This window comes from Drosophila montana, unplaced genomic scaffold, assembly GCF_035044405.1.
Source record: "Drosophila montana isolate Dmon_TW-CO22-7 unplaced genomic scaffold, ASM3504440v1 contig_787_1, whole genome shotgun sequence".
Classification (NCBI taxonomy): Eukaryota; Metazoa; Arthropoda; class Insecta; order Diptera; family Drosophilidae; genus Drosophila; species Drosophila montana.
In genome coordinates this window covers 106,582-131,661 of record NW_026999082.1, presented here as the reverse complement: position 1 = coordinate 131,661, position 25,080 = coordinate 106,582, and the positions used below count along the sequence as shown (strand labels likewise).

Genomic DNA, 25,080 nt, shown 5'->3' with positions numbered 1-25,080 from the left:
TGTGTGTGTTCTTTACAGGGCCGCAAAAACTGTTTCCGAGCTGTTGGGAAAATAAAAAGTATTCCCCGACGAACTAATTGAAATTTGTAAAAAGATTTCTCAGTCTAAATGAGTCGTATATGTATGAGATTTAACATTCCAGCTTTCTTGGGAGTGCGTCATAAACTGCTTTGCTTTAAATTAGAACCAATATTAGCAATATTTCGCCTAAAAATGTGCTGAAAATTGAAAAGTGATTAAACCCCAATTGAACAGTTCAGATCCGGCTTCATTTGACTGACTTTACAATCGTTTCAAGTATCATAATAATTTTTGATTGAACTATTCTCCATTCTCCATCTATTTGGAAATACATTTTAATTGCCGCGCAGCTCGTTAAATATTTGAAAGAATTGCAGCCTTGTCTAATTATACTAGAAAACCAATTTGTGTTGAAGCAAATTCAAACGAACTTAGATTGAGATTTCGCACAAATATCGTATTTTGATAACTCCACAGAGTTGTTCATTAATCGTTACAGGGGACAATGACATTATGTGGACTTACAAAATTGCTTTAACTAAATTTAAATTGTTTAAATTGATATTTTGTTTAGTATTTTTCTTATGTTTTTGTGATAATTTTGTTTGTTGTAATTTTTGCTTAAATTTTGTATTTTTTTTTTGCTAAAAACTAAGAAACAAATTGTGAAATGTTTAAAAAAATGGTGAGAGAAATTCTTAAAAACAAAAAAAATTATAATTATAAACAATATAAATGAATGTGCATAATAAAAAGTAAACATTTTACAAAGAATTTTAATAATTCGAACGCATGTTGTAAGAGTGTTGGTGTCTATGTGTGTGTGTGTGTGTGTGTGTGTGTGTGTGGGTGGAAGAGCGGCGGCGACAGTGGCGTCATAGTAAAAGTAGTGTTGTAAAGTGTGCACTGAACTAAGTGTGCGTAAGTGAAAGGTGTTGCCCGTTGGTCCCGTTTGGCACAGTGGGACGATGTCAATGCGATCAGGCAGTAATTGTAGTTTGAACTCAATGCGTGGTCGGAAAATAAATTGCGGACAGTGTTGCAAAGCAACAAACTGTTGCAACTTGCAGCATTGTTTCAGTTGATGCTCATGTTAAAGAAACGTTTTTTTTTGATGGTTTTGTGCGACTGTAGTTCAGCTTATGGACTAAATGGACAGCGATGACGACAAATACAAACACAAATACAGTTACGAATGCAAATACAAATACACATGTTTGTGTATGTGTATGTGTGTGTGCACGTATGTGAATATACATATATATATATATATATGTCTGTATATAAGTGTATCTACATATATGTAAGTAACTAACACACTGCACAATAAACTTTTGTTTACAAATTTGTTTGTTGGTATTTTTTTTTGGTATTTTTTTTTTTTTTTTTTTTTGGTAATCTCTGCTTATTTATCGAGAAAAGGCCACAAAATGCGTTTGCGAATGCTTGCGAAATGCATTAATTTTAGATATAAGCTTTAGCTTTAGCTGGATATCTGATTGCTTAACTGATTTATCCAACTATGCCCGGGCCAGGCCTTTTGCCGTGGTGTGGCACATACACACACTGACACACACATATACATATAATATCGGAGTACATTTTGCTATATGCTATATGACATATGTATATACATATATATATATATATCTATATATGTAAGATTATCGTTCGATTCCTTTGATTTCTGATGCGCTCGCCAGCTCGCTCTAACAAATGCGTTCTCTCTCTTTCGCTCGTTCGCTCTCTCTTTCGTTCTCATTCTCGTTTTTGGTTAACTCCTCTCGATCTCTCTCTGCTCCCTCTCTCTCTCTGCTCGCTCTCTCATTTCCAGTTGCAATTCCTTTGGGGGTTACGTCGTCAATGCCATTTGCTGCACATCCCATTCGATTAGGTTTCACGCCTTGGCGCCGGGTATCTTGGCCAGCACCTTGGACAGATCCACCCCGGTCAGCGCATTGATCGAGGGCGGCAGCTGTGCAACGAGGCGTGTCACATCGTTGGTCACATTATCGTTGCCACCAATTAGCACAATCTCATCCGTCTTGGCCAATGGGGCGGCCACCTCGGCGGCAATCTGAAAGCATATATCAAAGTTGATTAGTCTCTACCGCACTCTCTGCCTCTCTTCTTTCTCTTTCTCGGTCTTACCTTGGGCAACGACTCCAGCACTATATTCATGATGGCCGCATCGCCGTACTGCTTGTAGACATTCGCCTTCATCCGCATGCGCTCCGCCTCCGCCTTGCCGACCAGCTCAATGGCATGGGCCTCCGCGGAACCGATCTTCCGTATGCGCTCCGCCTCGGCCCGTGCACCCTCAATGGTCTGGCATCTGTGTGGAAGGGAAAGTGGAAATCGGTTAGCGGAAGGAATCACACAAGCTGTTATAGCACACTCTAGCAAGGATCTAGAATGTCCAAGCAAGGTTCGGCTCATGAACCTGGTCTCTATCTACATCTGTGAGGCCAGCTCTGAGTTCGAATCTCAGTTCCTTTCATTTCCCTTAACTTTTGATAGAACTTATCCATGTATTTGATTATGAAAAGGATAAAAAGTTCTTCCGGTAGGAAAGCTCTGAGCTGGACAACTGCATTTGAAAGTCTTGTAATGAGAATATATCCGCGTTTAACTCTCGCTCTTACTTGATTTAAGCTCAACAACAACAAATTAATTAAAGTTGTTTCCATAAAAACAGTAAAATTGAAATAAAGCAAACAAATCAAAAAAAAGAAAAGAAGAGCAACTGCATTTGAAAGTCTAGTTATTGGGATACGTCCGGGATTAAGGCTCGTTCTTACACGATGCCAGCGTATTTGTTTCGAGTGTATATGGAATTTGTTTACTTACTGCTTGCCCTGGGCAATGGTCTGGACGCGATACGACTCGGCCTCGGCTGGCAGCTTGACGGTGCCGATAAGTTCCCGATCCTTGCGCTGCACCTCCTGCGACTCGATCTCGATCTGCTTGCGCCGCTCGACGACCTCGATTTGGATCTCCTCGTTCCGGATGCGCTGGCGTATCTTGGCCGCCTGTAGCTCGTAGGCCAGCTGCGACTCGGCCTTGGCCGTGTTGATCTCCTGATCGAAGTTGGCCTTCTGCAGCTTGTACATGCGCGTATTGTCCTCGATCTTGGTGTCCGTCGAGTACTTCACATCCATGGCGCTCTTCTCGCACTCGGCCTCACGAATGCCGGCATCACGATTTGCCTCCGCAACGCCCGCGTCGGCATCCCGCTTAACCACAGCGGTCTGGGCCTTGCCCAACGAGGCCAGATACTGCACATCGTCGTAGACGTCCTTGATGGTAAAGGACAAGATCTCGATGCCCATGCGGCCGACATCAGGTGCGGCCACCTCGCGCACCAGAGCTGCGAACTGGTCGCGATCTTTGTAGACCTCCTCGACTGTAAGCGTTCCTATAGAGAGACAGACAGAGAGAGAGAGAGAGAGAGAAGGTGAGAGTGAGAGAGACAGGGCGACATATCAATCAATTTGGCATGCCAGGGCTCAGCTGCGTGGACCGCTTACCGTCTAACCACCAGCCAGGTAATGCCCACGATCATGACCACCTTGAAGGTGCCCATCCATACCATGGACATGGCTCTGATCGTTTAGGCCCAGTTAGTCCCCCAGTTGATTCCCCCAAGGCGGGCAAGTTTGTACTGACGGCAGTGGACACGCCTAATAACTGTTTTAATCTAAGCACACGCTGTTCACTTGAATGCTCTTCTTCTTGCCCTGGACTTTTAATTAAAACATTTCCTATTACTCTTGACGTCATTGGCGCAGTCTTATCGGCCTAGTCTTGGGCTTATCAGCGCACGTCACGTCCAAAGCTTTTCACACACGCACACGTCTAGAAAGGTGCCTAAAGCTTACACGCTTGAGCTTTGGTTAGAGCGAGATGAGCATAGCGTTCTCTCTTTCTCTCTCTCTTTCGAAAGCTTTAATTCATGCTCTTCAGCATTTGTTAGAGCGAGATAGATGCGCTGCAAAGCTTTAATTTCGATGAATTGCTTTAAATAAGCACCATTTGACTTGGTTTAAGTTGAAAGCTCTTAAAATTCACTTGAGCACAAATAAACATATAATAATCGAACTAAAAAATTTGTTTTTCTTTATTAAAACTTGTCTGGTTTTTCTTAAGCCCATTTTTGTTCGTGCATTTCAACAAAAAGTTTGTTATTAATTTAATTTTATGTAGAAATGTAATGCTGAAATTCTTGTTGTTTGGCTTTTCTTCCCCTAGGTGGCAACTCTTCTTTTTAGATTCATGTTTTTTAACATTTTCTTCTATTTTTTACTAGTTTAAATGTTGGATTTCCGTGTGTCCTTCAGTTCAAAGACTAAGTTAGGCTCTGAAGCTTTAGGTAATTAGTTTGTTGTATTTAGCTAGAGAAGAGTTGCCACCTGTGCCACAGAAAGGTATTGCCACTTGAGATATGTACATATATATAAATAACACCAAATATTTGCAGACACTGCAAGATATCGTCAAGTTATCTTTACTTTAACAGATATGTCAGACTTGAAGCTGAAGAATGTTTGGTTTAGCTATACTATTTTAAAGGGACTCTAAGTAATATGTTTGCACGGCTTTCATTTAACCGAGATATATCTATTATATATATCTACATAAATGGAAATTAATCTTTAGTTTCTGTTATCAATTATATTCCTAGGTAAAAGATATGAATATCTTTAGTATCTGAATAGTTATCAATTATATGCCTTGACAATAGATTGTCCTATTTATATAGATATATAAATCTTAAGTTTCCCTATATATATACTAGATATATATATCTGAAGTTTCTGAATAGTTATCAATTATTTTCCTTGACTATAAAGTTTTCTATTCTATTGAAACCGTTCAACACAAAACCTGATGACATATGTATACTTAGTTAACCTTCCATTTGACTGACACGGAAATTGTTTTGGTTTCTTAAACTATATATTCTAGCTGAATTAAATATTCAGATATCGAGAGTTATGCCCCAAACAAGTTCAAGGTCAGGAACTAAACACACACGCACACATCGGCTGTGCCGTTCACACGCGATTCCATTGAATGTACATACATATGTAAGCTAAACGACCTATTGGGGGCGGTGCGAGGCGGGGCGTGCCAGGCCGGGTCAGTCGACTGTGCGTCTGGCTATATACTTGAGACCCGCTCGGAGACGTCGCGACCGACCGACGCGTTGCTCGACGTGCTTACAACTGACATAAAAAGTAATACAAAAGAAGAGAACAAAATAAATAAAATAACCTAAGCCGCGAGAGCGGGCCGACTAAACTAATTGAATTTGTGAACGTGTTGCACAAATGGAAATCGCCTTGGGAATGAGATATATACCGAGCTATATAGCCATATAGCTATATGCCGACAATAACAAGTAACATATATTGCGATTATAGCGCCAGGGCTCTTACCCGCTCGGCAGTTCCAGCGAGTCGAGCCAAGCCGCAATTACGCGCATTCATGAGTGGCATTTGGTTTGATTCGAATACCACTCACAGCTCGGTTGACTGCACTCGTAAAACCATTCAAGTTCAGTTTGATCAGTGTAATCAATTGGCAGCCAAGGCCAGCTCGCGTTATATAACTTGATTAGAAGCTGCTGATGAGAGACTTGAGACCCAATGAATCCACTCATTGAGTAATAAATATATCTGCTTATTACTCAATGGAATCCACTCTACTCGAAAAGCTCAAGTGGTTTAGAGCTCAATGAATTGAAATGAGCGAGTTTTACATCAGCGAATTGTTTTCTAAGTATTTGGTTCTATCTCATCTGGGAACTGACTTGAGTCAAATATTTTGCACATGAGTCAATAAGAATGACTTGTGTTTATAGATTAAACATCGCCACCCGAGAACCAAAAAAGTGAAACACGTCTCAAATAAATTTTCACAACGATCTTTGAAAATGAGTTTAAAGCCAATCGGATGTTGAACTTGAACGACATATCAGAAACTTTCACACGAGGTTTTTCGCCAATATTAGCCATACTTTCTGTTTATTTCCAGCTCTTATATTGATCATCAATCACTGTCAGTCAGTTTTATATATACATATATAGTTTACTAACTATGTAACGCTCTCTTTGATCATTAATAAATTCATCAGTCAATCGGTCGGTCAGTTTTATGTATATATTTCTATAGCTTTTGTTGATCTTCAATCACTGAGTCAGTCAATCAGCTAGTCATTCAATTTTGTATAGTCAGTCAGTCGGCTATATATATATATATTTCTAGCTCTTACGTTGATCATCAATCACTTAGTTAATCAGTCCGCCAGTCAGTTTAATATATGTATGTATTTATATATATTTCTAGCCTTTACATTGACCATCAATCACCATCTATCATGAGTAACAGATTACTCTATAAGCCAGCTATATATATATATATATTTTTTTTTTCAAGCTTTCTTGCTCTCATGTTGATTATCAATCACTGATTCAATTTGAGTAAATCAATCAGCCAATAAAATATATATATTTTTTTTCGAGTTTTCCAGCTCTTACATCATCAATCATTGATTCAACCAATCCGTCAGTCAGTTTTGAATGTATTTTGTTTTTAGATTTATACATATATACATTTATATATTTTTCTTACATCTATGTATTATATCTTACCCAATATGGCGCGAAGGTGTCCCTCCAGGGTTTGCAAAATGGTTTGCTTAATCTCCTTGACGCTCTTGCCCAGGAATTGCTCGCTGGCTGTGCCCAGCAGCTCGTCGGCCTGATGATGAAAATAATAAACATTCATCATCTGTGTGTGCGTGTGTGTGTGTTTGTGTGTGCACGTGTGTGTGTGTGTGTGTGGGAGTGTATATTGGTGTGGTTGGTTGTGTATGTGTGTGTGTGTGTTTGGGTATGCGAATGATTGGTTAGATGGGTTGATGTAAGTGTTATTTATTAATTGGTATTTGTCGATCAACACGGCACACAGACAGAAAGAGATAGAGAGAGATAGAAGAAAGAGAGAGAGAGAGAGAGAGGGAGAGAGAGAGACAGTGACACAGACAGAGCAGCACAGCAGCCACAGCGGATGTTGATGATCCAAAGCCACAGCCAAATAAATGAGTAGTTTTGAGTAATTGTTGAATAGTTATTGGTTATTTATCGGGTAATTTTTAGATAGTGTGAGTAATTGTGATTAATATGAACCCACACACACACACACAGAGGCACACGCACACACATTGAGCGTTGGCAACAGTAGCCATAACAGTAACCATAACAGTAACCATAACAGTAACCGTAACATTAACAGTAACATTAGCAGTAACATTAGCAGACGTTTAGCAGTAGGCGCAATTCAATCAGATGATGTTGTTTAATAATATTATATATTAGATTTGTTTATGTTTTTTTTTTTTTTGTCAAGCGATTTTGTTAATTTTGATTTGTTATCATTTACAGTTGAGTTTTTTATAGTCGGATTCGTTTGATGAGTTGAGTTGGTTGATTCGAGTCGAGTTGAGTTGAGTTGATTGGAGTTTGATTCGAGCGATTCGAGCGCAGGGTAAGTAGTTGGTAAAAGAAAGTAGAGAAAAGGTAAAAAAAAAAACACAAATGTCAACAAATTTCGACTGTTATATATATATATATAGACTGTAGACTCCATTAAAATGAATGAATGAAATACTGGCTAGCTATGTGTTACAAATCATAATTCAATATTCAAACAACAAACATGCAGCAAATGATATGGCAGCTAACAACAGGACTTTCGAGTTCAGATCTCTGAGTTTCGATTCAAATGTGTGCATGCGTATGCGTGTGTGCGTGTGTGTGTGGATGAGTAAGTGTGTGAGTGAGTTATTTCTGCAATAATACATCGAATAAAGTTGATCAACCAAACCGAATCGAAAGTAATATATAGCAGAAGAACAAGAAGAAGAAATGATGTAAACGCAATAAACCTACCTCGTTGTTAGCATAATCATTATTTTTATACGAAGATGACTGTAATAATGAAATGAAATAATTAAGTAAGAACATAATTTCGAATCATTGATCCAAATAGGTTCAACTTTGCGAATCAAATCGTAAGTGAAAAACAATAACTAATATCTGATAGGCGATTGTGTGTGCGATTACGTATATGAGCATAATTAAGAATCTATCGAATATAATCGATGTGATTCACAGCCACTGTGAATGGTTGAATCGTAGGTACTGTGATTATTGATTCACGCTGAACAGAATAAGACATAGGTACTCCAAGTAACCCTGATGCCAATACATCAAATACGACAGAGCCAAATGTAATTCAATTCACAGCTGCTGTGAATGAGTGAATATGTGAGATGAATGATTCAAATGTGCTGCCCTAGAGTTCCGAGATCAGCTGCTACTATATACAGCAGGAGTTTGTTTACGGTACAACAATGAATCGGATGTCAGTTACTGTGTATGAATGAATCATTTGCCAAAGCAGTAAACTATGATTGAAATGTGCTCATCTGCAATTCCTAGTTGCGTGCATATTTCACAAAGTGATTCGAATAAGAGCTGATTCCTTATGTAAATGCGTTGCTCTGATTATTCTATTAGCGTATTTACAGCAATACTTTAAATGACAGTGCGACAAATGATTCACAGCGCCTGTGAATACTGTGAATGTTGTGCATACGAGTTACAGTGCGAGTCACAGTAATGATTCAAACGCTATACTAGAAACTATGTGAACTGTGTCGACTGAGTTTTGTGGGAAACTAAAGAATTTTGACAAATTTATGATTCATTCTAAACTTACTTTTGATGGATCAGATCTAATTCGCTTGCAAGGCTAAATATAATTGAATTGAATTTGTTTTTGTGTTTTTTTTTTTGTGTTTGTTGTTAAGGGGAGGGGATTGGAAAAAGTTAAAACGTACATAAAACAAAACAAAATAGCTAAATGGGATTAAAATAAGTGACAATATGTTTATATAATATTCATTGAAAATAAGTTCCATTTGCTCAAAGGAAGCCAAATTTCAGACGCTTTTCTACGTAGCTACCAAAATGCATGCCAAATACAAGAGTTTAGATAGGTAATTATTATATACGATATACGATATACGCTATACGATATATATACGATATACGATATATATATATATATATGTATGTACATATATGCATATGAATATCTGTAGAATAGGGGGGAGAAGCTAGGAAACTTGCATAACATAACTCAAAAGCTGCAACAATACTTCTCTCACTTGGAGAGTTGCTAGGATACTCGATGAAGGTGGTTAAGAAGAGATTGTGGCTAAAGCTGGCGCCCGCCCGCCCACATACCTTCATGATCTTGCACTGGGCCACGCCCGTCACGGTCAGCGGCACGCCCTGAGCCGTCTCCACGTTCTCGCACAAGGGATCGAGTGTCATCACATTCAGCGAGAGCCGCTGCACGTCCGTCACCAGCCACCAGGCCCAGGCCCAGCCGCCGACGATCGTTCGCTTCTTCGTCGAACCGCAGCAGCCACCTGCAAAAAGAGAGCGAGAGAGAGAGAGAGAGAGAGAGAGAGGGTGAATGAGTTAGTTGTTATTTAATAGTGCAGGCAATTTAGCCTTTTTAAAGCTAAATTTGCAAATGCATATTTGATCATAATATAAATGCTAGAATATCAAAAGGAATTACTATACATTAAATTATTTATTATTTAATATATTTTCTTTTATATATTTAAATCTTTTTTTTTTATATAAGTAATTTCATCCCATTTAGTGTACTTTAAAATAGTGTTGGACAAATATAAATAATAATTTTGATACGCAAATAAAAACCTTTTCATATTAAGTTACAATTTATATTCATTTAAAATGTGAGCTACATTTTACAGGGTATAGCGTTAGTCTGCCTGCGCTTTAAGCCACACTTAGCTGTTTTACCGCTAAAAATTTGGCTACTTGCCGTAGCTTGCTGTTCTCTGTGAGCACTGCTGACGTCATTGGGGCAGGCCAGGTCTCTGCCGAACTGAAGCTGACCCACAAATGTCGCACGCACTTTGTTTCGGCCAGGGGCGCAGCGTAGCAGTGGCTTATATAGTAAGAGTGAAAGCATTTCGCTGTCGCCAAAGCTCTGCGCGCGCGTGTGTGTGTCTGTGTGTTTGTGTGTGGGCTGTCTACGTGCCGGCAAACACGTCACGACGCGTCAAAGAGTTGATGGATGAGCGTGTATTGCGCCAAGAGGGTCGGCAAGAGCGGCCAAACAGGAAGCGATTGGCCATTTGAAGTGCCAGCTAACGGGTCAATTCGCCAGCTGCACACAGCACAACAGTGCAGGCCGCTTCCCGTCGCTGCCGTCGCCGCCGCCAAACCCACTCCGCAAAGCCAAAGGGCAGCACGATGGCTGCGCAGCCGCAAAGGCGCAGACGAACAAGCTTCGACTGTGCATCTGTGTGTGTGTGTGAGAGAGAGAGAAAGAGAAAGAGAGCGATTTGAAGTGGCCATTTCTAACTGTGGCTGTTTGGGCTCCGTTTAAATGCCTCAATGCCTCAGTTGCCCAGCGAACGTCGCAGCGCGCGGCCGCAGTTAGCGCACAGAAAGAAAGTGTTGAAGAAAGCATACCAGAAAGCTTACCCACTCGAACGCAAGCTTAAAGTGTGAGCAAAAGCAAAAGCAGCAGCAAGCAAAAGCTTTAACTCCTTTGACAAAACTTCAAAGCGCAAGTGAGTAAAAGAAGGGCAACTTATAAGTACACATGTGTGTGTGTGTGTGTGTGCGCGCGTAAACAAACACAATCAGAATGCAAAAGTGTGCCATCGGCAAAAAGAAATCAAAGTCAACAAAAGCAGCGACAGCAACAACAAGACACGCGCAGAAAACAAAATTCTAAGCCGACGCATGCGTAGCGGCGACAGCGAACAGCAGCAACAGCCGCTGCCGCAGCCGCAGCGACAGCAACAGCGACGCCTACGCCAGAGAAGCTTTCTCAACGAAAGTGATTCATAGTCGCTTCGTTAAGTGTTCGTTGTGATAACTGTAACTGTTGTTGCTGTTGCTGTTATGCATTTCTCTTTAGCGCTGTGTGCTCAACTATTTAGCGGCTATTCGCATGCCGCTGCTGACTGCACAAAAGCTGCGCTGCCGCTGCGGCTGCTGCTGTGCTTTGGCATGTTTTTAAAATATGTTTTTATATTTTTCGCTGGTACCTTGAACTTGAGCAGCGCTGCGCACATTCAACTCGGCGCAGTGGCAACCTGTTTGCAACAACAAGTTTGTAATTGCGACTACAACAACAGCAATGGCTAGTGCTGCCACACTTAGCCGTTAGTTTAGCTCGAAGCTAGCCAAAGATTATGCAAAGTCAGCGACAGGAAACGTTTTTGGCATTCCACATGTCCAGCGTCTATCGATAGGGCGGCTTGCCACGCCCCGTTGCAAGCGCAACAAACTGGTTGCATGCACACATGTATACGCATGCACACATGTATAGGTATGTATGTGTGTGTGTGTGTGTGTGTGTGTGTGTGTGTGTACTAACAACAATTGTTGCCTGGCTTTTTGACCAGAAATAATGGAGTGAAAAGCGCCGTTCGCTAGGTTTTTATTTTTTATTTATCTTCTTTTTTTGTTGAGGTTTTATAATAGCCAGCAAAGATTTCACTTTTATGCGGGAGGCCTTTTACCCCAACTCCGAACGCTGGCTCCAGCTGGGTCCAACCAACTCCACACGAGCAACACGTGCAACAAACTTCGGTTGCGCTTACAGCTCCACAGCCCATTGTTTCCCCTATTCAATCATTTGAAATGTTTTCCATATTCATCGCTGGGAAATTTACAAAAAACTAATATATTACTTTCGGCATTTTGACAGCTCTTTAAAAGAAAAACAAATTAACTAGGAAGTAGTTATTCCTGTCGTAAATGTATCTCCCAGGCGACACTTCTTCCTATATTATGTATCGTTAATGCATCTTAAAGGCGAGCCCTCCTCCTAGTTTTCGGATACTTCGCTTTTCGTTTCACAATGTGAGCTCTATTTATTGCATCGCAAATGTATCTTCCAGGCGATGCATATTCCTATTTTTCAGAAACGTCGCCTTTCGTTTCTAAATGGAATCTCTTTCTGATGTATCGTTAATGTATCTCCCATGCGACACCCATTCCTTTCTCTCAGACTCTATTTCTCTCTATTTTATAAATCGTAAATGTATCTTCCAGGTGATACCTATTCCTATCTTTCAAACACTTTTCTTTTCGTTTCGTAATGTAAATGTATCTTCCAGGCGACATCTCTTCCTAGCTGCCAGATCACGCTCTTTGCTTTCCAATGTTATCTCTATCGTGTCGCTAAAGTATCTCCCAGGCGACACTGTTGCGTAATGTCTCTGCGAATGCATTGCCTATTTCCTGGTGGCACTCTTAAGGGATTCACTTTCTCTAGAATATGCGACAAACTAAACGAATGAATATCGCTGGAAGATGCAAAAGCGATAAAAGGGCGATACTCGGCGATGCACTCACCTGCCAGAATTCCATTCCTATCCCTCCTATCTAGCTAAATGATGAGGTAAAAGCTTTGCAGAGACCGTCTGTGGACTGTTTAGCTCTCAAGCTCAAGGCCTCAGCTTTCGCAGAATCGATAGAACTTTAGAACCAGTTCATTGAGGTTAAGTTGAGGGCTAGCTAAATTTGAAACTCCATTCGGATCGTTTGGCTCTGATAAGCGAGTCGGGCGTGTTGTAATGCCCTGTTGGGCAAATGGATAGGGTATGCATGACAAATGGCAGCCGCGATCAGGTTACGAAATCGCCGAAATGCGGCAAGTTCGTGATCGAAATGTTGAGGCGCGTGAAAAGCTGCGTTCCCAAAGCAAGCGAATCGCCTAACCCGATTACATACATTACAAACGTGACTTTTCATGACATATTCACTGAGTTGTTTCTGTTAGTTTTGCAGACACGTCGCTTGTTGGAAGATCGCCATCGCTTGACTTGGACACAGCACAATCGGAGGAAGGCTTCCAGCCATGAGCTCGGCTATTGTGGGCGCTGCCTCGGCGATCGGCGGCGCGGTGACGGCGGCAACCAGCAACAGTTGGTTCATACCCATGCTTATGGCAGCGGTGGCCTATTTCCAGTACGAGGAGATCATGGATCCCGAGTCGAAGCCCAGCGATGTGAGCAGCGATGACATACTGGATCACTATGATTTCATAGTGATAGGCGCCGGCTCAGCCGGCGCTGTGGTAGCCAATCGCTTGACCGAGGTGGAGAATTGGAATGTGCTTCTCCTCGAAGCGGGCGGCGATGAGACCGAACTGACCGATGTGCCCCTGATGGCCGGCTATTTGCAGCTCTCCAAGATTGATTGGCAGTACAAGACGGAACCGTCGGGCAAATCGTGTTTGGGTAAGCATCATAAACCTAACCTTCTACGGAAGAGTTCTCTTATTGGCTTATCTCCTAAATTCCTCCAAGGCGCTTTGCTACTATGGAATTTTCATTTCTTAAGAATTGTCCTCTTAGCTCTCCTTCCAAGGTGTAACCTTTTCGAATTCCCTTCTAAAAGGAATGCCTTTAAGGTTTTCTTACTGAATAATTTCCACTGGCAACTCTTTCTCTACAAGGTTTCTTTCCAAAAGGGTATTCCTAAAAGATTTTCTTCCAAGTAAGTGCCTCCAAGCAGGATTTGCTTGCAAAGGAATCGCTCCACGAATTCCCTTCTTAAAGATATTTTCTTTAAGCAATTCATCTTCAATGTTTTTCCCCCTTTCTTTAGCTATTTTGTCAGGGGAATTTCTCTCTGAAATGCTCACTTTAAGAAGTATGCCTCAAAACGAAGGTACGAAGGTTCCCGTTTAGCAATCGAATCATGTTGTCTTAAATATTTTTTCTTGATTCCTTTCTAAGAAAGACTTTCTTTCAAAGAGCAATCTTCCAGAAATGTTTTCTCTTTGCATTCACTGCTAAGAAATTATTGCAAGGATTTCAATTTTAAACTTGTTCCTTAAGGAAATCCCTTCTAAAGAGCTTCGCCCTCAGGGTATCCCTCAAAAAGAAGACTCTCTTTAAAGGCATCCTTTGTAAAATGATTTCTTTTAGCATTTCATGGTAGGAGTCTGCTAAAAGGATTTCTTTCTTAAGTTTAGTTACTTATGAAGTTCCTCTCAAAGGAGGTATTCCCCAAAGAGCCTACTTTAAAAATAGCTCCCAAGGTATTTCCCCCCCCAGGGAATTTCCATCCAACGAGCTTCCATCTTTATCATTTTCTTACACATCTAACGATCTGCTTCTTACAGCTATGCAAGGCGGACGCTGCAACTGGCCCAGAGGCAAGGTTTTGGGTGGCAGCTCCGTGCTGAACTACATGCTTTACCTGCGCGGATCCAAGCACGACTATGACAACTGGGAGGCGCTGGGCAATCCCAGCTGGTCGTATCGCGATGCCCTGTACTACTTCAAGAAGTCGGAGGATAATACCAATCCGTACCTGGCCAGCACGCCCTACCATGCCACGGGCGGCTATTTGACGGTGGGCGAGGCACCCTACCACACGCCACTGGCGGCCAGCTTTGTGGAGGCGGGCGTTGAGATGGGCTACGACAATCGCGATTTGAATGGCGAGAAAATGACGGGCTTTATGATTGCCCAGGGTACCACAAGGCGTGGCTCCCGCTGCTCCACCTCCAAGGCGTTCCTCCGTCCGGCCCGACTGCGTCCCAATCTGCACATCTCGATGAACTCGCATGTGACGCGCATTATGATCGATCCGGTTAGCAAGCTGGCATTCGGCGTCGAGTTTGTCAAGGACCAGAAGCTCTACCATGTGCGTGCCACCAAGGAGGTCGTCCTCTCCGGCGGCTCGGTGAACAGTCCACAGCTCTTGATGCTGAGCGGCGTGGGTCCACGCAAGCAGCTGGCCAAGCATCGCATACCACTCATCAAGGAGCTGAGCGTGGGCGAGAATCTGCAGGATCACATCGGTCTGGGCGGGCTCACATTTCTGGTGAATCAGCCGGTTTCCATAGTGGAGAATCGATTTCACACCATGTCCACGGTGCTGCAGTATGCGGTATTCGGCCAGGGTCCGCTCACCATTCTCGGCGGCGTCGAGGGTCTCGCCTATGTGAATACCAAGTATGCGAACAGCTCGCTGGACTGGCCGGACATAGAGTTCCATTTTGTGTCCGGATCGACCAATTCCGATGGCGGTTCGCAGCTGCGCAAGGCGCACGGCCTAACGGACGCCTTCTATCGGTCCGTTTTCGAGCCGATTAACAATCGGGATGCCTGGAGCATAATACCAATGCTGTTGCGTCCACGCAGCACCGGCAGCATCAAGCTGCGCAGCAGCAATCCCTTCGACTATCCCTACATCTTTCCCAACTATCTGGCCGATGACTTCGACCTGAAGACCCTCATCGAGGGCGTCAAGGTTGCCGTCGCACTGTCCCGCACCAAGGCCATGCAGCGCTTCGGCTCACGGCTCTCGAGTATACGCTGGCCGGGCTGCGAGCAGCTGCCTCCGTTCACGGACAGCTACTGGGAGTGCATGGTCCGGCGATATACATCGACCATATATCATCCCGTCGGCACCTGCAAAATGGGTCCCTATTGGGACAAGGATGCGGTCGTCGATGCCAAGCTCCGGGTCTACGGCATTCGTGGACTGCGCGTCATCGATGCCAGCATCATGCCCAAGCTGGTCTCGGCCAATACGAATGCGCCGGTGATCATGATCGCCGAGAAGGGCAGCGATATGATCAAGGAGTTCTGGATCAAGAATACAATAGTCTGATAAGCAAAACTCTACCCGTGCGCGTCTCTGTGTGAGTGTGTGTGTGTGTGTGTGCGAGTGTGTATCTGTGTGCGAGTCCGTGTATTTATATTGTTTATTTATTTTTTTTGTGCTCCTTAGACTTAATGCAAGTTCTTTATTAATAGTTTTTTTTTTTGTTATTTATAAGCAAATTGTATGTATTTATTGTAACTGAATGAAACATCGAACCAGTGTCCATTAAAATGAGAATTTCACTGAATCTGAGGTTTGAAATGCGTAGAACAATCCAATTCGGATGAGTTCTCAGTTGGCTACAATGGAAAACATGACTCACAGCTTACACAAATGTAACGGCTGAAGTATATGCCATATATATATATATATATATATATATATATATATACCTGATCTGAATCAACAGCCGAGTCGATATAGCTTATATATCTGCTTTTATCCGTATCAGTCTGTTCTGCTTAAGCCTATCCATAATAGTTACGACCGCATCGCACCACAATATCATATAGTTTTTGTATATATACATATATATATATATATATATATATATATATATTTGTATAGTTATAAAAATATGAACATAACACTCAAAAGACATTGGGCTTAGTTCAAATATATCTCTACGTCTATCGACTTGAAGAGGATTCGAACCAGCAACCTTCTATATGACAGATAAGTGCGAATGCCCATAACATTTCAAAAGAGGGTTGATTTATATATATATTTTGATCAAAATATATATATATATATGTATATACATTTATATATAATGCAGGACATATTCTGATATATACATATATAAATGTATATTTAATATTTTGACGAATAGTTATATATTATAAGCTCTTCGAAATAGGTATTATTCATATTTTTGGACCTTAAGATCTTAACACTAAGATTATTAACAACTTTATATTGTACTTATTTTGATAGCGGTTGTTATAACATAAAAAAGGCTAGATACGAGTGATATCTGTTAGATATGGATATTATCAGCATATATCTTATATATATATAGCAATATATATACATTTATTTTATTAAGTCGGGATATATTCGGATATTATTGCTCTGTTGTATATGGGCACAATCCGATAATATACTATATATTTTAATTTATTCAACTAAGTGAGGGTATATTTTGGCCTATCAGATCTCGTACCCGCTTTGGGTCTTTGGTTCTATTGGCTGCCAGGTATTTGATTGGTTGGATTGATTGGAGCCGATTGCTGCACTGCCTCATTTGACTGTGGAATCTCCGCTTCGTCCGGCTGCTGCACTGGCTCCAGCTGCAGCTGATCCTCGCGTATCATGCGCGCCGCCTGCTCGGCAATCATCATGGTGGGCGCATTCGTATTGCCCGCCGTTATTTCCGGGATGACGCTGGCATCGACGACGCGCAACCCGCGGATGCCGCGCACGCGCAGCCGCTCATCGACGACGCCGCGCGGGTCGCCGGCGGCGGCCATGCGGCAGCTGCCGACTGCATGCCACGCGCCCACAAACATGTAGCGCATGTGGCACAGCCAATAGTCGTCCGAGTCCGGCGGCAGGGCGTCGCATTCGGGCAGCGGCGGCAGCCACAGCCGCAGGCCGCAGCCGCGAAAGGCGCGCGTCGCCGCCAGGCGCTGCACGTAGCGCACATAGCGCAGCAAGGTGGCACGGTCCGCGGCATGCCGCGCATAACAATGCCGCACCAGCGGCGGCTGCCGCGGCTCCGCGCTGCCCAGCTCGACGCGACCGCGCGACCTCGGCAGCAGCAGCGAGCCCATAATCTGCAGCATTGCCGTCTGCTGCAGTGCCGCACGCTGCGCCGCGATCAGCGACGTCCGGAAGCCCAAGTAGCCAAAGCTGCCAGCGCTGCCGCGCGGCAGCAGCGTGTGCGCCGCCACATGCACATCCGGCTGCGACATGCCGCAGGCCGGCGCGCTCGAGTTGATGAAGCCCATCATGGCGAAGCTGGCATCGCTGCCATCGCTGCCGACGCTAGCGTCGCTGCTGTTGAAGGCACAGGTGCGCGTGAAGCGCAGGTAGAGCGGCAGCATGCCGTGATCGTGCAGATTGCGGCCCACGCCCGCCAGCTGCAGGCGCGGCTTGACGCCCAGCCTGCGCAGCTGCGGCCCGGGCCCGATGCCGGACAGCAGCAGCAGCTTGGGCGAGTTGAGCGCGCCCGCGCTCAGCACCAGCTCCCGGCGCGACCACGCCCACAGCGTACGATTGCTCGCCACGTGATAATAGGTGATGCCGCGCGCCCGTCGCCCGCCGGCGCTGAGCAGCAGACGCTGCGCCTCCGCGCCGCGCACCAGCTGCAAGTTATCGTCCGGCCACGCCCCTTGGGCCGAGGAGAGATACTGGCGAGCGCTGCTGGCGCGTCGAGCCAGGTGAATGGTGGCGGGCACCAGATGCGTGTAGCCGATGCTGCTGCCCGCAAGCAGGGGCTTCTGCAGTGGGGGCACGCCCAGCTCCGCGCTGGCGGCATAGATGAGCTCGGCGAGCGGCCGCATGGCGGGCGCCAGCGGAAACAGGCTGGGCTGCAGGCGCTGCTGCAGCTGGCGGTAGGCGCGCTGCACCTGCGGCCAGTCCCAGCCATTGAGGCCGAGACGCCAGCGCCAGTCGTGGAAATTGGCAGCACTGCCGGGCACATAGATGTTGCCATTGATGGCGCCGCTGCCGCCGAGCATGCGTCCGTGCCACCAGCTGCAGCCGTGCGGCGGCTGCATCGCCTGGCAGCAGCGCGGACTCGGCGCCGCCTCGTCCAGCCACATGTAGCGCGCGTCGTGATGCAGCCGTCCGCTCAGCGCATAGTACTCCGATTCCAGCGGCGGTTCCTCGCCCGCCTCCAGCAGCAGCACGGTTACGTTCGGCTGCTCCGCCAAACGTCTGGCCACAATGGCGCCCGCGCTGCCCGCCCCAACCACAATATAGTCGAAGCTTGCGCCGCTCGGCGGCGGCGGCTCGCGGCGGCGCGGCCAATCGCTGGAGCTCCCAATGCCCAATGTCTCGCCGCCAGCTACTGCCAGCAGCAGCCAAAAAAGTGCTGCCAATTTGGCTGCAGCTTGTCGACGCGTGTGTCTCATTATGAACTGTGCGCGGCCGGGCCAAGGCTGTGCGCCGTGTGCCCATCAAATGTGAGCCCAATAAATACAATATCCGTATACCCTTGCAGCGGGCAGCACAAATTTCTCACCAAGTGTGTAACGCCCCGATACTTGAAGTATTTATATGTTTGTGTGTAGAGTATATATATGTTTCGAAAATATTTAAAAAACACAAAAAAGTTTCACATAAAATCAGACAAAAATATATTAAAGATAAAGTATATGAAAAATAAATGTAGATAAATAAATTTATAATATATATTTTAGATCAGCAAATACAGTTTGTCCATTTGTAAGAGAACTTTTAATCTGTTTTTAAATTGATTTCCATGATATATGTCGATATCGGCCACAACGGAACGATCTTTACACGAATTAAGTCTTTACACGAACAACTTTTTTGTTTTTAACAAGATACTTTAACCAAACTTGGCTTTCATTAGCTTCACATATCGAAATCGAACTATTATATCTTATATGGAATGGATATGTCTTTCGACGAATCTTCTTTAAACTCTGCAACTACAAGCTTTACAGTTCGAACATCGTATAATTTCCAAAAAAAAAAACAAACAATCGATCGGATTTAAAGCTCAGCTTTAAAAGCGCATCTGTTTGTCGGAAAGAGTATTGCAAGTGCAACGTGCCGTTATCTTCGCTCGGTCGTTATCTGTATGTGCGTTTCGCCTGTTTTCGGTTTCCGTTTGTTTGCACTGAGCTGTAATTAAGTACTTAATGCCGCCCAAGTAACAGCTGTGGATGCAGCCCCCCGCCGCACTCCTCAGTCAAGCGCAATGCACAATGAACTCACTGAATAAAAGAGAGAGAGAGAGAGCGAGAGAGAGAGAGAGCGTAGGCTTTCGCTGTTAATTAACATGAGCTGTTAAATGCTGAACAGCGCAGCGTTGACAGACTCTGTTAGCTGCAGCAGCGACGTTTCCTACAGCATACCCTGTCCACACGAATTGCGTTCTAAGGGGTATGCCCAGTCATCACAAATTCTATATAAATAAAATTTTAATTTATTTATTTGATTTATTTAATTCCATTTAACATCGTATAAACGATGCAGATAAGTGCCAAAGTATGGGTTGAAATTGGACACAGGGTATCTGCTAGTCTCAGCACTTTTTCTCATGTTTTTTATTGTCTGCTTGTGCAGTTTTCGGTTGTGTCTTTTGATTTGTTCGTCTTGTTTGCGTTTAGCGTTGCAATCGAATGTCCCGCAGTCTAATCATACTAGCGTGTATTACCCGGCGTTGCCAGGCCAAGATGTTTTATATTACTTCAAAACATGGACATAAATAAATATTCCATATGGCAAGCTTGACTTAATAGCCCTCATTTAATGGCCCTTAGAACTTTTAGGCAACAGCCTCATAGTGTGACGCTTGTGGAGAAGGTTTGCCTTGGACCTCCCTTTCCAAATTCGTCGCAAGGTAAACTTCACCCCATCATTAAATACATATAATGCAAATGTTTTTCCCTTTTAAATTCAACAAATTGTTAATAAAATGCTATAAAAACGATTTCTATACATTCGATTTCCACCCATTTTTCGCACATGGCATGTTAAAATACATCTTCAGCTCTACGTCGCAAATGACAATTAGCACAAATATTTGCAAATCTTTCAAATGTGAAAACATACAGTTCTAATCATAGTATTTCGCTATTTTAAATGAGTTCGAAGCTGAAAGCTAAACTTTCGCTCAGACAATGCTTCACACTTTTCCCCCGGAAGGCGTGGAAATGAATATTTGCGAAGATGTTTAAAAATCAGTTAACGACCGATCGGATGCAAGTTGTTTCGCTTTTCGCCCATATTCCACAGTTGCGGGTGGAATATGATTTGATGATCATTCAGTCAGTCAGTCAATCAGTCAGTTAGTTATATATATATGTATATATAAACTGTAGATATTATGTGACCGAGTTGTGAGTTTACAGGGTATTCGACAAAGCAAACGGCCCAATTCTAGCTGAGTGGTGGGTGGGGTAGGCAAAGTACTATTACGAAATGCCGGAGAAAGAGAGAGAGAGAGAGAGAGAGAGAGAGAGAGAGAGAATGTGGCGAATGGTCATTGCACCCGTTTTGGCGGGGTCAGCGTTTTGGGGAATTGCGAAGTTGCACGCGCCGACTCGATTCAGTCCAGACTCGACACGACTCGAATCGGCGCGGATCGAAGATGACGGCGGTGAACACGTTTGTGACCGTGTGGCGGTTTCTGCTGACGCTGGGCCCCTCGGCGCTGGTCATCCTGATGCTGAACAAGGGCATCAAGGATCATCGTCCGGATATTGTCGACGAGCAGCAGCGCGTACGCACCATATACATTGAGCAGCTGCGTCCGAGCTATGATTTCATCATTGTCGGCGGCGGCTCGGCGGGCTGTGCGCTGGCGGCGCGCCTCTCCGAGAATCCGGCGTGGAGTGTGCTCCTGCTGGAGGCGGGCGGCGACGAGCCGCTCCTGATGGATCTGCCGCAATTGTATCCGGTATTCCAGCGCAGTCCCTGGGACTGGAAGTATCTGACAGAGCCCTCCGATCGCTACTGCCTGGCCATGGAGGATCAGCAGTGCTTCTGGCCCAGGGGCAAGGTGCTGGGCGGCTGCAGCTCCATCAATGCGATGATGTATATACGCGGCAATCGGCGCGACTACGATCATTGGGCCCAGCTTGGAAATTCCGGCTGGGACTATAACAATGTGCTGCATTATTTTCGCAAGGCCGAGGACATGCGTGTGCCCGGCTACGAGGAGAGCCCCTATCATGGCCATGGCGGACCCATTAGCGTGGAACGCTATAGATCCCCATCGCCGCTGCTCGATGTCTTCATGGAGGCGGCCAGCCAGCTGGGCATGGCCCATCCCGATGGCGACTTCAATGGACGCACACAGACAGGCTTCGCCCCGCCCCACGGCACGCTGAGGGATGGCCTCAGATGCAGCGCCAACAAGGGCTATATACGTCGCAGCTGGCAGCGACCCAATCTGGATATTGTGCTCAAGGCCTTCGTGAAGCGCCTGGACATCGAGCCGGGCAGCAAACGCGTGCGCGGTGTTCGCTTCGAGCACGGCCTCGTCCAGCATCTGGCGCTGGCCAACAAGGAGGTGGTGCTCGCCGCCGGCGCCTTGGCCAGTCCCCAGCTGTTGATGGTGAGCGGCGTTGGGCCCGCCGACCAGCTGCTGCCGCTGGGCATCGAACTGGTGCAGCATCTGCCCGGCGTCGGCGGGAATCTGCAGGATCACATCTCCACCTCGGGCGCCATTTACACCTTTGACAGCCTGCAGCCGGGCACGCACATGTCCTTCATAGTGCCCGAAATGCTGACCCAGGAGTCGGTGGAGGCGTTTGTTCACGACCAGAACGGCTTCTTCTATGCCATGCCCGTCAGCGAGGTGATGGGCTTTGCCAGCACACGATATCAGTTGGCATCGATGCCGAATGCAGACTGGCCCGATGTCCAGCTCTTCATGGGCAGCTATGGCTACGGCGCCGACGGCGGCATGATCGGGCGACGCGGCGCCGCCATCACGCTGGCCAACTATGCCGACTCCTTCGAGCCCATACAGTATCAGGATTCGTTTGTGATCGCACCGCTGCTGATGCGTCCGCGTTCGCGCGGCTATCTGCAGCTGCGCTCGCCAGATGCGCGCGTCCATCCGCTGATCCATGCCAACTACTATGATGATCCGCTCGACATGGCCGTCATGGTCGAGGGCCTCAAGCTGGCCCATCAACTCGCCCAGACGCCGGCCATGCAGCGGCTGAACGCCACGCTCAACATTTACGAGTGGCGCAACTGTCCCGAGGTGGAGTACCTCAGCGATGCCTTCTGGGAGTGCCTGGCCAGATATTATTCGCAGACCATTTACCATCCGGTCGGCACCTGCAAAATGGCGCCCCTCCAGGATCCGTACGGCGTTGTCGATCCGCGTCTGCGCGTTCGCGGGCTGCGCAATCTGCGGGTCATCGATGCCAGCATCATGCCCACCATTCCCACCGGCAACACGAATGCGCCCACCCTGATGATAGCCGAGCGCGGCGCGGACATTATCAAGGAGGATTGGCATCATTATCCGCACGGCGGTTGGCTCTAGGTTGGCTCTAGGTTGGCCCCCCATCCCGCACACCTCTCGCTTCCTGATCTTGGCTATGAACCGAATCCAAGCTGTAGCTCGTATTTCTTAGCTTAAGCATCTATAAATAAATGTATAAATGAACCAAAAAGTACGGCATGCCGACGACTGAATACTCTTTAGGGCTTGTGGCTTGAAAGTGCCATATGATATAATAGTCCGTTTGGCTGCTTTTGATTCAAGATTTCTCGAAACACAAACACTTATTCTTCGACAGAGTTTTCATACTATTCTAACTATGTGATATAGTAAGAGGATCCTAATAAGATTGTTATCATATATAAGGAGCATTCGGAGACTTGTATATGCTATGTTTGGTGGGAATATCATGAAGGAGAAAAAGTATTTTGTACAAAAATAAAAACATTTTACGCAGAGTCTTTCCATGGCAACTAAATGATATAATAAACCGATCTTAATAAGATGTTGAAGAAGAAAAAAACTCATTTGTTTTGGCAGAGTCTTCCCACTATTCCAACTGACTATCTGATGTAGTAAAACGGTCTTAATAAGATTCCGCTCATATATGAAGAACATTGTAAGACTCGTCTATGCCGAGCTTAATCGGAATATTTTAAAAAGAAAATAAGTGTTTCATAAAAGAACTTCATTATCGACCGACTCTTCCAATGGCAGCTACATATATGATAAAGTAAAATGATCTAAATAAAATGATTCCCATTTAAAAAGAGAAAATTCGTATATGCCAAGTTAGGTCGAAATATCTTGATGAAAATAAAAGTATTTTATACAAAAACTCATATTTTTCAGATTCTACTAAGCAAATCTTAATAAGATTTTTTTCATATATAAAAAGAGCATTTGAAGCCTTGCATATGCCAAGTGTGATCGGAATATTTTGAAGGAGAACAAAGTTTTTCAAAGAAGAACTTTATTGTCGACCGACTCTTCATAAGCCAGCTATATTATATAGTAGTCCGTTCCGTCCGTTGACAACATTCATCGACTCGACTAAAACTGATCAAGAATATATATATATATATATTATATACACACTTTATGGGCTCGAAGACGTCTCCTTCTAAGCGTCAAAGTTTTCGTGGCCAAATAAATTGTTAAAAATCCAATCCAAGCTCAATTTTGGCCAAGCGAAGGTCGAAAGCTGTGTTTTAGCTGGGCCAAAAAGCGGGCTAACAATAACTGTACTCGTATACTCGTGCCGAATGGCAGGGGTCAATGCTGAGTTGACCTCTGGCGGGCTTAAGAATTGGCAGCCTTGTCCCATTCATGAGCCAATTGCTTGGCCTCTCACAATTGCCAAATCTAAAACAGCCCAGCTGCAAATGTGCACGTGCAGAAGCTACTGAAAGCGACGTTCCAAAGGCAGTGCATAAGCTGGTTAACGGACAAAAGCTAAATGCTACAAGTCTAAAAGACCAAGCAGATCCAAAAGTATATTTACCCCAAATTATGGAAAACGTAATGCAAACGTAATGCAAACAGAAATTAAAAAAAAATAGCATTGAACTAAGAAGCGAGAAGTCGCTGGTTCAAATCCAGCAAATTATTAAAATTTGAATTTGTTTATTTGTTTTGATATTATTCACTTTCATTTTGTGCTCTGACCACACAGAGCTCGAAGTTGAGGGTTCGAACAAGCGAGAAGATGACGGAAGACAGAGTATAATGTGTGCAAAATATAAATTATATGTGTGTACTTTGTTGCATGACAATATGCAATTATATGAAAGAGAATTAAATAAATAAATTATTCATTCATTCGTAATTATGAAGCATTTTTACAATTCTCAACTAGATGATTGTACAAAAAATTGAAGGAAAATAAATGGTTCAGATTAAATTGAGTTATGTGAATGGGAAACCAGATTGGATCATAGTTTTTTTTTTATTCATCTAATTTGTTGTAGGTAATTTTTGTAGGTTAACTGTAATCGCGGGCGTGTAAAGCGGGGCGCGGGGCGGGTGAGATCAAAATGAAAGATCGATCAGCGCATTTGCGCCTAATTGTGTTCGAAATGTCAGCCAGAGCAACAGTTGCTGCTGCAGTTGCAATTGTTGCTGCCGTGGTTGTTGCTG

At 44.5% G+C, this 25,080-nt stretch overlaps 4 protein-coding genes across 7 annotated transcripts; 2 read left to right on the top strand and 2 right to left on the bottom strand.

The window, feature by feature from the left end:
* Window positions 1–457: 457 nt before the first annotated feature.
* On the bottom strand, window positions 458–9,530 carry Flo2 (flotillin-2). Of its 3 annotated transcripts, XM_064698992.1 has the most exons (5): window positions 9,339–9,530; window positions 6,678–6,786; window positions 2,872–3,439; window positions 2,173–2,356; window positions 458–2,098 (listed from the first exon to the last, which is right to left on the bottom strand). In XM_064698992.1, the coding sequence occupies exons 1-5, from the start codon at window positions 9,426–9,428 to the stop codon at window positions 1,919–1,921; spliced, it is 1,131 nt and encodes a 376-aa protein (XP_064555062.1). In that variant the 5' UTR covers window positions 9,429–9,530; the 3' UTR covers window positions 458–1,918. The 3 variants fall into 3 exon arrangements, with proteins under 3 accessions (XP_064555062.1, XP_064555065.1, XP_064555064.1); XM_064698995.1 differs by lacking the exons at window positions 6,678–6,786; window positions 9,339–9,530 and adding an exon at window positions 3,552–3,870 and having other exon boundaries at window positions 2,872–3,459; XM_064698994.1 differs by lacking the exons at window positions 6,678–6,786; window positions 9,339–9,530 and adding an exon at window positions 3,552–3,712.
* A 1,024-nt stretch (window positions 9,531–10,554) lies between these two features.
* On the top strand, window positions 10,555–15,955 carry LOC135440032 (glucose dehydrogenase [FAD, quinone]). Of its 2 annotated transcripts, XM_064698990.1 has the most exons (3): window positions 10,555–10,711; window positions 12,945–13,396; window positions 14,287–15,955. In XM_064698990.1, the coding sequence occupies exons 2-3, from the start codon at window positions 13,015–13,017 to the stop codon at window positions 15,783–15,785; spliced, it is 1,881 nt and encodes a 626-aa protein (XP_064555060.1). In that variant the 5' UTR covers window positions 10,555–10,711; window positions 12,945–13,014; the 3' UTR covers window positions 15,786–15,955. The 2 variants fall into 2 exon arrangements, with proteins under 2 accessions (XP_064555060.1, XP_064555061.1); XM_064698991.1 differs by lacking the exons at window positions 10,555–10,711; window positions 12,945–13,396 and adding an exon at window positions 13,909–14,202 and having other exon boundaries at window positions 14,287–15,950.
* Window positions 15,956–16,785: 830 nt separating this feature from the next.
* Window positions 16,786–18,859, bottom strand: Eo (Ecdysone oxidase). The gene has a single exon (XM_064698982.1). The coding sequence runs from the start codon at window positions 18,857–18,859 to the stop codon at window positions 16,964–16,966; it is 1,896 nt and encodes a 631-aa protein (XP_064555052.1). The 3' UTR covers window positions 16,786–16,963.
* Window positions 18,860–21,025: 2,166 nt separating this feature from the next.
* Window positions 21,026–23,125, top strand: LOC135440082 (glucose dehydrogenase [FAD, quinone]). The gene has a single exon (XM_064699091.1). The coding sequence runs from the start codon at window positions 21,070–21,072 to the stop codon at window positions 22,981–22,983; it is 1,914 nt and encodes a 637-aa protein (XP_064555161.1). The 5' UTR covers window positions 21,026–21,069; the 3' UTR covers window positions 22,984–23,125.
* The last annotated feature ends 1,955 nt before the right edge of the window (window positions 23,126–25,080 follow it).

Excerpts from the sequence above, each read along its gene's own strand:
- Eo (XM_064698982.1), bottom strand. The coding sequence starts at position 18,859 with ATGAGACACACGCGTCGACAAGCTGCAGCCAAATTGGCAGCACTTTTT.
- LOC135440082 (XM_064699091.1), top strand. The coding sequence starts at position 21,070 with ATGACGGCGGTGAACACGTTTGTGACCGTGTGGCGGTTTCTGCTGACG.
- LOC135440032 (XM_064698990.1), top strand. The coding sequence starts at position 13,015 with ATGAGCTCGGCTATTGTGGGCGCTGCCTCGGCGATCGGCGGCGCGGTG. Across the intron at positions 13,397-14,286 it reads GTCGGGCAAATCGTGTTTGG|CTATGCAAGGCGGACGCTGC; the intron begins GTAAGCATCATA and ends TGCTTCTTACAG.
- Flo2 (XM_064698992.1), bottom strand. The coding sequence starts at position 9,428 with ATGACACTCGATCCCTTGTGCGAGAACGTGGAGACGGCTCAGGGCGTG. Across the intron at positions 3,440-6,677 it reads ACACCTTCGCGCCATATTGG|GAACGCTTACAGTCGAGGAG; the intron begins GTAAGATATAAT and ends GTCTCTCTATAG. Across the intron at positions 2,099-2,172 it reads TGCTGGAGTCGTTGCCCAAG|ATTGCCGCCGAGGTGGCCGC; the intron begins GTAAGACCGAGA and ends ATATGCTTTCAG.